The 12,874-nt window shown below is 45.1% G+C and overlaps 2 protein-coding genes across 2 annotated transcripts; one reads left to right on the forward strand and one right to left on the reverse strand. All coding sequences in view use genetic code 11, as the record gives it.

Moving 5' to 3' along the window:
* Positions 1–985: 985 nt before the first annotated feature.
* On the forward strand, positions 986–10,609 carry EGR_07886 (hypothetical protein; the record flags this gene model as incomplete). The annotated part of the gene is made up of 9 exons (XM_024497135.1): positions 986–1,073; positions 4,277–4,545; positions 4,613–4,724; positions 4,805–4,891; positions 6,284–6,637; positions 8,175–9,196; positions 9,273–9,293; positions 10,037–10,434; positions 10,507–10,609. 9 exons carry the CDS (start codon positions 986–988, stop codon positions 10,607–10,609), a joined length of 2,454 nt encoding a protein of 817 aa, XP_024348472.1.
* An 819-nt stretch (positions 10,610–11,428) lies between these two features.
* Positions 11,429–12,034, reverse strand: EGR_07887 (60S ribosomal protein L9; the record flags this gene model as incomplete). Its single annotated transcript, XM_024497136.1, has 1 exon — positions 11,429–12,034. The coding sequence occupies one exon, from the start codon at positions 12,032–12,034 to the stop codon at positions 11,429–11,431; it is 606 nt and encodes a 201-aa protein (XP_024348473.1).
* Between the last annotated feature and the right edge of the window lie 840 nt (positions 12,035–12,874).

Genomic DNA, 12,874 nt, shown 5'->3' on the forward strand with positions numbered 1-12,874 from the left:
AGGTTATTAATAATCAAAAGAAAAAATCACACATTTTTAGCTGCGCAACTCGAAAGATGTGTGGCAATTGATGTTGTGTCGGCCGTATCCACAACAAGTACGGCGAACCTAGGAAACAATCCAACAATCATTAGGGATAATTTGCTAAGTGCTAATTTTCAAAGGCCAAAGTCTCAGCAACAAAAGGCTTAATAATCCTTACAAAACTGTAATTTTCTGTATTTCCTATGTCACGATTTGACAGTTGATAATTTAATTTAATTTAAATCCTAATAATATAAACCCAGTTTTATCCCGAGTCGTTAAAACAAAAATTTGAAAAAGTAAACTCATAAGGACATGGAAGACTTACTTTTAGGGGGTACAGTCTTGCATCTTAAATGCAAGGGACAAAACTTGAACCCTTTTAATCACACCTTATTTGATATTCCGACTAATTCCTTATTTTGGCTGAATTACTTAGGAACACTGGACTCCTGTCCAATTTTTTTGCATAAACATATCTGTTTCAAAATAATTTCTGGTTTTTTTGGTTTGCTGGAGTGAGCCTTCATGCAGTCATTGATTTTCTCAGTACTGCAGTAATAATTTTTCAGTGTTAGCAGTAACTTTTATCCACTCTCTAATCCATTTTGTGATTCGCTCAACATTCTCCATTATCTGGAGTTTGCATTTTCAAGGATTTCTTTGTAGTAGGCATCAAAAACAGGCATAGCACCATCAATCACCTTTCCTGCACAGGGAACCAAATTAACCACGCTTTTACGCAGCGCTGATTGGCTGGCCAACTGAGTCAGGAGTTTTCGCGTGGCTATTCAATTGGCCGGTCAAGCCGCCACTCTGATTGGCTCAGATGGCATGGGTGCCGACCCCCTTCAAGTTGTAGTCAATTAGAGAATCGCGCACAGGCACGAACACGAGCACCCACAAGTACGGAGGAGCGAGATCGTGAAAGCTGGGATTTATTTCTTTTACTTCATTTCCAATGCCCTGTGTTACCAAATGCGAGCCCATGGACACAGCCTCACCCACTATAGAGACTACTAGCAGTGAAACCCCCCCGACTGTAGATTGTAAGTCCTTTGTTTTCCATACCTTATACTTTATTGAGAGTCGGCAGCAGTCTGTCCTCCTTACTAATTGATTTCGCGTTTTAAAGCAATAGTTTATTGGAGCAAAAGCTCTTCGAGAACTCATTTTTTCGTTTCTTATCTGTGGTACTCGATTACACTTTTCCACTGTCCACTCGTCTGGTTTTAGGGTGTCTATCATCTGGGTGATAGAAGACCCTACCTTTAGAAGGGATTGAAGATGTCTGCAGCAGTGGCAAATGTTAGGAAAATTCGAGGCCTACTAACAGGCAAAGCATTTTACTGTGGCGCCAGGGAAAGAAATTTCACGCTACAATATTCGCCCTTGCAATTCATTTAGACCGACATGGTTCCCAACTTTAATGTCAAGTTGTTGAAGCACCCGATTATGTAAGATAATTGTCTCTGTTGATACTATTACTAGGTGGTCTTTAACCACCACTATTACCACTACTGATGCTTCACCCCTGAAGTAGAATGACCACTCCTAGCAGAAGTTTTCTCTCTTCGTCTAATTGACAAACGACACGGAACTGTGACAAGCTTTAGAGACCTTAGGCCTGCTTACTACTAAGAGGAGGACAGGAGTAAGTGTAGGTCAGGGAGGAAAGATAGGCGAAGAGAGCAAGGTAGAAAGAGAAGCAGAGAGAGAGAGAGAGAGAAGGAGAGCAGTGGGACGGCCCATTGAAAAACAGATGCTATCACTTCCTCCCTCTCTTGCTTTCTATGTGCGTGCGTATGCAAATCTGCGTCGTCGACATTTGTGCGCACGCCCTGTCGATATGGTGAGAGAGATAAGGTGAATTGGGGGGGGGGCAAGGGGGGAAGAAATAGGGGTGGGGACCTGATGGTGGTGGGGTAAACACAGAACCACCCGCTCCACCCCAGTTTAGCATAGCCAACCAGGCAGGAATTGCATTCCCGCATGATCTGATAAGGTCTTATCACTTCGTCGTTATCACTGCGAGCTCGCTTATCGGCCAGTTGCAATCTGCGTACCTGCCCTCCGAGTGAATGCCCGTCATGCGACTATATTCCCAATTCTGTGCCTCGTCCTAGTCCGCGAAATCGGTGATGATTGAATAGGCCATTGCCAGTAAAGCGGTCGTTTTAACTCTCATTTTTGATATGAAGCGATCCTACTTATCCAGCATCGTTTATCGTCTCGACCTTTCATAACCGTTTGAAATGCCAATCTGAAACGGGACTCTTGTCCACTATCGTTAGTGGTACTGTTTTAAGCCAATGACAAGAGGTTATACCAAAATTGTGTCTCAAACAGTTTGGTCAAATCTAAAACAATGGTGTAGATACAAGATGACAAATGCGTTTTTCCCTATTTTTGAGGAGTTGGTCGGTTCGGACATCCAAGTGTTAATATCACTAAAATATTTAAACCTCTGAGACATGATAGTTGGTTTTCTCACAGACCTTGGTAGCGGATAGGTTAAAATGAAGTAACAGGAGGAATTTTAGCCCTGACAAATCCCTCTTACAGCTAGGTGATATGAAGATGGGCACAATGTAATCAGTATCACCTGATAAACACCATCACGTTGGTTTTGCGGAAACAGCATTTTTTGGGGTGTATGTTGCAGTTGATTCCACTGCCTGATAAACCCATATATATGTATGTATATATGAGTCTATCTCTGTGTTTATGCGCCTCCATCGTCTTGTGGCTTGAAAGGTGACGCCTTATCTGATCCTTTTGGGGGCAGTTTTTCCATACTCCTCGTATCTCCTTGTACGTGCACGCCACTAACTCCTATCAGCCCCGCTTAATCATTTGCAATACGGCGTTGAAATTGAAGATTCGCTGTTGCACAGACTTGGAAACAGATTGTGGTAAGGACACTTATCGTTCCATCAAATTGCTTTAAGAAAATGTGCATTAATGAGGGATAGAACTCGAAGCAGGTCGATTTTACGCCACATTTGTAAGAGTACGTGAGTAGAGGCTTGTAGCGAAGTGATACTATCTGCTCAGCTCCCGCTGTTAACAGCAAAGAGATGGTATCTACAGCTCCCCCCGATGCTCACAAACACGCAGAGAGAGAGAGAGAGAGAGCGAGGGAGATGGTTTTCTGTCGACCGACCAAGAGAGCAGGGCGAGTACGCGCTTGCTTTCTCGCTCCCCTAGCTCTTTGCACACCAAGATAAGGCGCTATCATGTCGCTCTTATCGCATGCGCGCGCTCGTGTACGCATCAGCTACCGAGATATCGCGGCCTCTGCCTCTCTTACCTCGTCCTCTCTCACTATCTCTCCATATTTATCAAACTTATTTCTTTTTGTGTATAATCAGAGGCACATGGTTATATCTGCTTATCTGTCTATGCTTGGTTACCTCTTCCCGCACACATGCCATCTGTCTAGCCCCTCCGGTCGACTGACTCGATCCCCAGCCCACAATTATCACCAACTCTCTCAAAAAGCGCCCAATGACAAGTTATTTCGTGAACCCATTCCACGTCGTCGACCATCACCAATCCAACCATCAAATCAATTCATTCTTGATCGCCCTACTTTTGCAGCTACTCAGATTTTAATAGGTTCTTTCAGTAATGGGGCAATCTATAGATTGTGGATACTAATATCAGCAAGAAAATGTATGCAGAAATCCTTTTTAACGACGTCTCTTACCTTCAAGTCTCCACCAATGCATTCGTGTAAGTCCCTACTGGCAGGGACTTATCTGATGTTAGGTAGCAAGGTTTTGTAGGCATTCCATGTAAAATCACAGTCAAAATCTCTCCACACACGTGCAGACACACACCTGACAGGGCATGATGACTACTATCGTGGCAGTAATCTGCCTTCTCTTTCCGCGGCGAACTCTCAACAAGTTTACCCAGATGATGACAAGTGATAGGGACTGCACTCGGGCAAGTATTATCAAAAAGCTCGGTTTTTTGGTTCAGAGGAAGGCGACTCGAAAAGGGGAAGATGAGGTGTGGCGTCTAGTTTAAGTCCAATATCTCTTTCTGCAATCCCACCCGATTCACAAGCAATCTTCTCTCCTACTGACATATGCGAGGTAGATTTTATCGTGGTTGTGTTGTCATTTATCTGGCATTAGAAAAAGGATGGGAGTAAAAGTAGGGAATGAGTACGCAAGCACACAAAGGCGGCCCATCTCCACCCTTTGATGCCTCAACATGTGCCATTTTGCCTTTCTGGTAGCGGACACAAAGCGCCAAACGACGCAGAACAGCAATGCGGATCGCAAGCCAACGCCTCCACTGCTATATCCAGACATTCGACTCCCACTGGAGATGAAACTCATGTCGCAGCCAAACCGAGGCTCTGTTGAAAAACCTGCATTACGCGCTACCTGCGATATCTCAGTGGGCCACATTTGGGGACCCTATCGGATTGCTCAACTGTTTCGAAGTACAAGTCCGCCCAGCGAAAGCAATCCAGTTTCAGCTCATAGACAGATCACCGTTCTAGTGAGCCGGAATGATTCTAAAGTGGTCTTATCTTTGAAAATTATATTTTAAGGTTTTTTGCCATTAGAGTGGAGATGCCTGTGATCTGGTAGTTCGGGTGAACGAGGAGAACGCTTGGATCAAGCTAGTTCAAGAGCCAGCCGTAACTGACGCCTCAAATGTGGAAATCATTTTTGAAAGTTGGTTGATTTTAAAAGGCTGGGAATTTGATATTCCGTATCATTGCATAATTCTCTTCTTAATTTCTGTCTCTCCTCAGTTGTACCCGAGACAATCAGTGTGGTCTCACTCACCAACATCGCATCGGGCAGCCAAATCCGGGGCGCAATTAAACTGGTTCCTCCTAGTGAGTTTCTTTCCTTTCATACCATCACCGACATCATAATTGGTGAATGCCGGGAAATTGCTTCCGAGGCGCCAGATAAAGTGGTGCTAAAGTCGCAAAGGGGAGAGAGGCAGCTGATAAACAAGAGTACTTCATTAGGACTTTGAAGCAGTATGGGTTTATCTCAGCAATAAAGCAGTGTGTAGAGGACCAGCGTAGACCGGATCCTTAAAAGTATTTTTTCTTTTCTTCCTTCTCCTCCTCTAAGTCAAGAGAGACGAATGGTGACCACTTGCAGCTGTAAAGTTAGATTGGAAAAGGAAAGTGTAGAAAAGAGAATTGAAGGAAGGGGACTAGTGTAGTGGCAATAGAGAATCGTGTGTGTGCGTGTGTACACGTTACCTTCCGCCGCGCGTAATCTCTCTGGGCAATCTTAATGTGCTGGGTGGCTCCGACTAAAAAGCCTGGTAGGCTCACGACGTCGTGCTTGAAGATGCCTATCTCTGCATTCTTCTATAAATACATTCACATTGTGAGGCTAACATAGCCGGATACCAGTTTGAGTGCTTTTAAAGACATCCCTGAAGACGTACTGAGGCATGTTAGCATGGAAAAGGTTTATTAGCGTCAGGATGATTGGATGACTAAAGGCATGGAAGAAGTGCCAAGACACTTAACAGCTCCTGTTGCATTAGGGCAAATATTGTTTCGGAGCATAATCTCTTCTTTTGAGTGTTGACTCCTACGTCCCTTCTATTCCAGCCATCATAAGCATTCCTGCCGATTGTAGTCAATTGCGAACCAGGACTAAAGATATCACAATGAATTAATAACGTATAGAGGGCACTGCTTACTTCATTAGTAGTGTGTTTGAGATTTGGTTTGGAATTCTGAGCATTGTGTTCTGCAAGGCCTCTGGTCCCAAAGACCAGACGATGTTTACCAGTATGTGTGTCTTTGATGCCAATTCCTTTTTCTTTGTGAAATCAGCTTTATCCTCACTCTAATACTGAAAATTTTACAGAACCCAAAGTTGAAAATTTGCCAGAAGTCGATGCCCTTTTCATAGCTACTCTACTGTGAGTTTTTGCAGAATTGGCTAACGGCAGGCGTCTGTTTAAGTTGGGGTTGTTTACGGCCACCACTACTGCGACTTTCAGAGTCACCTCAGGGGTCGTAGTAGGGTACAATCGCTTGAGAGGTTAAAGGAAGACTCTTGAGTCTATTAGGCACTGGTGAGACGCCATGATAACAAGACGGGAGAATAAAACCCTAAGTAGATAACTAGGTATTTTAAACAAGTAGTTTTTCGATATATTGCCACTCTACTAAAGCAAGATGAGTTCATTGCCACAAATTGCGGTCACTTGAAGCATAAATCAGCCAACTAATTAGCACCACCTTCTACCATAGATTCATCTGGAGCCTCAAGAAGTGGATCTCCCTCACCACCAGCAGTCAATTCGAGTTGTACCGGACCTTCATCAGGCGCAGCCGCGGCAACAACCACAGGTGGTCCAAAAAGGGACAAGAAATGCCTCTACTGTGGTATCTTCTTCTCCAGTTTGGACACCCTCACCGCCCACATGACCAATTATTGTTCACGACGACCTCGCCTTGCTACACCACCCAGTGGACCGTGCACAAGCAGTAGCAGCAACAGTGGAGGTGTCGGGGTCGCCTCTTCAACTCCTGACAAGGGTACCGCTAGTGCTGCTGACCCCGGTGACCCAGGAGTGAGTGAACCTATGACCTCGCAGGCTTCAGGTAGGTTTTAAAAGCAAGCTGCAAAAATGGTGGCTGAAAATATTCGTTAATAAGAGAATTAATTCATTTTGGAGGAGGAAAAGGGATAGAGAGAAAATTTGTGTTAATTTAGAGTTTACTTTCCGTCGTGTATCAAAATTTGGAATGCAACAATGGAGGCAACTGAGAACATTGAGGAAGGGTTTGGTGGTACTATGAAGGGACTTTATACGTCTGAAAAGGATTTCTGCCATGTGGTCCTGGATGGCCAAGGTATGAGTTTTCATGGGAATACTACATCATTTATCCAAAGTTTGCGACTTCAAGACAGGCAAGACGTCCGAGAGTGATTTGGCCGTACCGAAAATTCTTTCTGTGTTGAAGCTTTCCAGACGTTAGCCGAACTCCAATATAAGTATCTTAGTGCAGCAGAATGCTGCCAAAAAACCTTGATAGCTTCCACTCCTTGAAGTGTGTTCTTTTGCTTTTATGAATCAAAAGTTCAAGTCTGAATCAAACTTTGAAATTTTGATGGGCAGAATGGCAAACTCCTGTGTTGCGAGGGTCATGAAGACCCTGGGCTGGCCCAATCGTCAGTGAAATGGGACGGGACATACCCACCGGTGGGAGAATTAATTCAATCAGCAAGAAAGAGGAAGTAAGAGTAGGAGGGGCAGAGTGAGGATAGAGATACATGAATGTTGATACATGGGTGATAAGGCGAAAGCAAACAAGCCTTAAATGCTCTTTATCTCAAATGGCCGGGTAAGTTGATTTTATCTCCACCCCATCGATAAAGCCCCTTTGAAGTTGGTCACTTAGTCGGTCAGGAAACAGTTGCTTGGGCGGTAATTAAACTCTGCTGCTCCCTCTCTCCCTTCCTACGTTCCTTCACCATAGCAACTCAATCATTACTCTCAACGAAATTCGGTCCAGATGCTATTTAGAGCGGTGGATAAACCGAGTTTGACTTGTTTCAAGACTTTGGCCACCATCTGTTTCGGCAGTCGGTGCAGGTGAAACAGGATTAAGCATATGCAAAATTGTATGAAAAGTCCGATTTCTTCAAGTTGGAAGTTTGGAATTTCACTTTAAAGGCTATTGGTTACTTTTGGTACAAAGGCGAATCCAATGCATCTCTTATCCTTTGAGATATTCCGGTATGAAACGGCCATTTAAGCGTCAGTTTCGTTGCAGGACCAATGCAGTAACACAGGTAACCCGAAATGCTCAAAAGTAGTTGTCGTACACCATAATTAAACAAACCTACGATGGCTCAGCACGCTCGTCCCGAGACTCACATATGTGTGATACAAGTTTTTGCCAGTTTATGATGGCTGTTGTATCAAATCATGCATCGCAAGCAGATTGGTGGAGCTTAAAGTGCTTACAAAACTTTGAATTATTCACAATCAACCGAGAGGGTGAAAACAAGTATATGATGCTCGGAGGTATCCCTTCGGAATTTGGTCGATTTGATCAGATTTGGATGAATTTGAATAAGAGGTTCAGAAAACTAGAAGTCACTCTCCGTTTCATCACGCTTTTTTCCATTCAGCTTTCTCCTGGCCAAGCAGAACCACGCCAGGAAAGCGTTTGAATGGACTAGCCAACCCGCACTCCCCACACAATACCAATCGCTCGACTCCCTGTGCCAGTGGCGGTGGTGCCAGCACCACCGGACGCAGCGGTGTCTCCCCTCCCTGTCTTTCCCATCCCCCTCCAGACTTAAGCAGTGTTCTCGCTGCTGCAGCTGTTGGCAACACCACTGATCCCCTTGTCACATTTGCCGCCACCCTCGCCTCCCTCGGTCGATGCAGAGCCCCACCAGTCACGGCAGAACAACAAGCTCCTCATCAACTTTACCCCTCGGCTGAGGAGAAGTCTCGTGCTCTCTACTGTCGCGGTTGTCAGCGCTTCTACTCCAACTCCATCTTCTCCTTCCATGTGGGCATCAGTCGACACTTGAACAAGCTCGCGGCGGAAGGCAGTGCTGATGTGGGTCACTTGGCGGACGCAGCAAAGCGCCTCGGTTTGGTGATGACTGCTCCCCTAATTACCGATGCAGGGTTTGTTTATGTACCAGTGCATCCTGTTTGTGGTGGAGGTGGAAGTGGTAGTGCAAGCGGAGTGGGGAGAGGAGAAAGCGGAGGGAGTGGAGTACGAGCTCCACTCGACCTTCGAACTGCGAAATCGACGGGAGAGGAGACAGCGACAGTGGTGGCGGCGGAAGAGACAGGACCGACACCCTCGATAACTCAGCAGAATGCAACAAATAGCCTCCTTGCCACAATTATCTCGGGTTTGGTAAGCAAGGGCATGGCTCCCCCAGGACCACCACCGCTCCCACCTCCGCCACCACCACCAGTTCCACCCCCAAATTGGTGGTTTGGGGGGAAGTTTCCAGATGCAGCAGCGTTGGAGGCATTTTTACAAGCCATGGCGTCAGGCCAATCACACCAACTCACTTCATCAGTAGATATTGCCAGAACTTCCACAGAAGGATCCACTGTTGAGGTACAGAGACCCTATCTCTGCACCAATTGTCAAACACGCTTTCAAGCCTACACCACGTTCAAGGTAAGCCTCATGAGTCGTTTGATTTCTCCGGGAGTAGTGGGGGATCCTTTAAAACGTTCAGGTCAATATCTTGTAGGGTCTGACGGCTGCAGCCCTTGTAAGTAGCCGTATTTGTCTAAAGTTGAAAATATTGTCTTTTTCAAAAAAATGCTCAGTTAATTCTGTTAGCAAAAGATTGATGAAGAATCAGTTTTGGTGGGGGTTAAGGTAGATACCAGGTAAAACAAATAAGTACTGAAAAAATGAAAACCAGATAGGCAACACATAAGCCCGCCCATAAAGCGGACATCTGCCGGCTGAGATAAGCTTCGCAGATGGTGCTAATCTCAGCCCCCATCTTAAACTAAAGTTTTAGCTAAATTCTAACAAAACAATCCACACGGTCTGTTCCCTGGGCCGTGGAAAGTGTATTGTTTACACAGGCCTCAGCACCAAGGCTGCGAAGAGAAAACGGGTAGAGAAGCTGTGCACGAGTGTGTGTTAATATAGATGACGAGGCGATAAGCGACTTGCGGTTTAGAGGCGCCAAGGCGAAACCGAGATGGAGGCGATACGAAGACATTGGCGCCGGTTGAGAGCTGCACGCGTCTGCGCGCACGTGCGGCGATAGCCCGGGCACAGGGGCTTGCGGTAGGTGGAGGTACCGATAAGGCCGACCCCTCCTCTCTTCCTCTTCTTCTTTAAATTGAGATTGCCGATTAATTCTCCAACGTCAGGGGAGCTGAGACTGGCGCCACTTTGGTTATTCCGTGATTCTGATAGCTGATAAGGCCCCCTCCCCTAGGAGTGCTTCACTCACACCCACTCGCTCGATACCTACTTTATTGCCAAATCTTTTAGGCACATCAACAGTATTACTGCCAGGGGCGTCGCAAAGGCAGTATGGCGTCAGAAAACGCAGCCAGTTCCCACAGCAACACGACATCATCCACCCCACAGAGCACTAAGTCTTCGACGAGTTCGGAGCGTTCACACTCACCAAAAAGACGACGTCTGGCAGAGGTGGACAGCTGTCCAATGACGCTGTGCATGAAACCTGCCTCACCACTCTCACAGGGCGACAGTAGTGAGACCTCTCCCTCCTCTCGATCTTTAAACGGTGATTGGGAACATGTAGGGGGAGGAAGCTCTGAGTTGCGGTGTCGCCTGTGTGGCTATATCGGTCAGACTACCCGTGGCATGAAAATGCACAATCGCCTGCACGAGTGCACGGCCGCCTCAAACACCAATTCCAGCATGTAACCTTGAGACCTAAAATCAACTCTACTCAAGGTAGAAAGTAGAAGTAACTCTTAGCTCCTCTATTTTAGGCGGACAAAGGCACAGAAACCGTCCAGTCCCAAATCGCCAAGCGCCGCGACAGAGGCGAACTCAAGTCCGCCCCAAAGCTTTCCGACTCAACCACTGTGCTAATCTGAGGAAGAACTCCTCCACCTCCTCCCTATTTGCCACAAGACAAATTGTAACCATTTAAACGCACTTTATTATTCGTTTCTTGCACACCAGACGCATAAAACCCCCAGCCACGACGAAATATATCAGATATACAGTACGATCGTAGATACGACTTCTTAGCGGGTAACGATAGAAGAACCAGTGAGAAGAGAAAAGCAACATGTATGTAGGGGAATGATAGAACACAAGCTTATGTGGGCCTTATGTAACAAAGAGTCCAATCGCTCCCAGACCAAGAATATCCTCATCCACCTTGATGTGCTTAAGTTGGAGATTTGATGCGGCTGGCTGCCACAAATCATAAACCTGTGGTACCGAAATCGAAAGTAGCAGCCCGGCCAATGTCCACAGAGTACAAATGGGTTACAAAAAACGTTAACTATCTCCAGGCAACTGGTGCCCCGGATCTAAGTGAAACGTCAGCGAACAGGTAAAGACAAGCTCATTGAACGGCCTAGAATCCTATTTCAGAAGTTAAAAGCAAACAAATCCGGAACTAGCTTTAATAAATACTGCGCTTTACTGCACTCTAATCGAATCGGAAACTTTTTCAAACAGCGCAAATAAAAAATGAGCAGATCAGCACTGACAAATATCAATTAATACAGCTAAACATTCCAATACTATCGAGAAACCAGACAGCGAAGTGTCGAAATGGAGCTAGGCATCAACATATACCCTGTCCGAAAACCTCAAGCTTAATAACTAGAAGGGCATCCAACCAAACTTGAGTAGAAAAAAGAAACAAAAGCTCGTACCATACAATTATTATTCAATTCACTTCATTTCTTCAATAGTGCCACGGTTAGAAACGTAGATGCCATCCAAGAATTTTCTAATATCCTTATGGCGAGCAGCACATGATTGCTGAATGAGGGCAGCTAGCAGAACTTGTATTAAAAAGCATAACAACAACTTACCGCACTTGGAAACATCCTCGATATTATTGCCCTGGATTAAAAGAGTATCGGAAGCACCACCACTTCCAATAGCCTTCACACCCGGAAGCATGGGAATAACACGAGTGGTCCGCTCACCGAGGAAATTCTTAATGGAGACCTTAGAACCGTCTGGAGGAACGATAACGTTGATGGGGAAGTGAGCGTGCAGAGTTTGCATCTTATACTCATACCCGAACTGAACACCCTTGATCATGTTCTCGATATGACTGCAAACAGTGCGGACAGCGGCCAATTCTTTGCGTACACCAAAGTACTTAGTGACAGTAACAGCACGGTTCGTAGCCTTAATGTCCAGAGCAAGATGACGGAAGCTACGCCTCAGAGTCCCCCGCTTCCCCTTAACGGTGACAATACGTGATCGCACTGACACCTTAACATTGGTGGGAACCTTTATGCGCTCGGATGAAGCAATAACTTTCATCCTAAAAGCTACAATACCATATAGTGAGAAGAAATACACAAACTCACCCAGCCAGCCACGCTAATAAACAAACTGCAAAACGAGCGAAAGTTTCCCAGCACCCATTAAAACAATCATGAGCTGCAAATCAATGTTAAGGCAATTGTTGACCTAACAAAGTTTGCCATTTGCGGGCACTAAACCTGGATTTTAAATTTTTTAAAATGTTAATTTTTTATTTAAACAGTATTGGTTACCCTTTTTTGCCTTTGACTTTTATATAAATGGCATACCAGTCTCCATTTTTTGGTGTTTAAACCGTATTGTCGTCTACAAATTTCGCCATTTAGTTCTCTTTTTTATTTTTAATTTACATTTTTGATACAAGAGATAGAAGCGATTACACCATTTTGAAAGTTCATTTCGACCTACATTTCTAGTTCCTGGTCACGTTAGATATTGCTATTTATTATGCTTCTTAACAACGATAAGCAGCACAATTTCAACCCTCTGACAAATAATATTACCTCTGAATTTCTGTACACACATAATCTATCTCATTTTTAGTCAGTAACAAGATTCCTGGGTAGGTTCTTTCATAGAGACCTAATTTGTATCGAATTAGGTTTATCGTGTTTGGGAACTTTGATCTCTGGTAGCTACATAAATGTGGAGCGAGACTCCTCGGTCTCCGCTTCCCGATTACTAGCGTTCCTAGACAAGCCCGGTTGGTTTGCTTTGGATATCTTTATTAAAGACGACAAGATGTATAGGGAGAATACAATATTCAAGAAGGAGGGGAGCCGCAGTCACTAGGTAAGGGAGAGGGCGATCCAGTTACAAGGTTCGAATTTCCTGCTT

The sequence above is a fragment of the Echinococcus granulosus genome, assembly GCF_000524195.1.
Source record: "Echinococcus granulosus chromosome Unknown EG_S00089, whole genome shotgun sequence".
NCBI lineage: Eukaryota > Metazoa > Platyhelminthes > Cestoda > Cyclophyllidea > Taeniidae > Echinococcus > Echinococcus granulosus.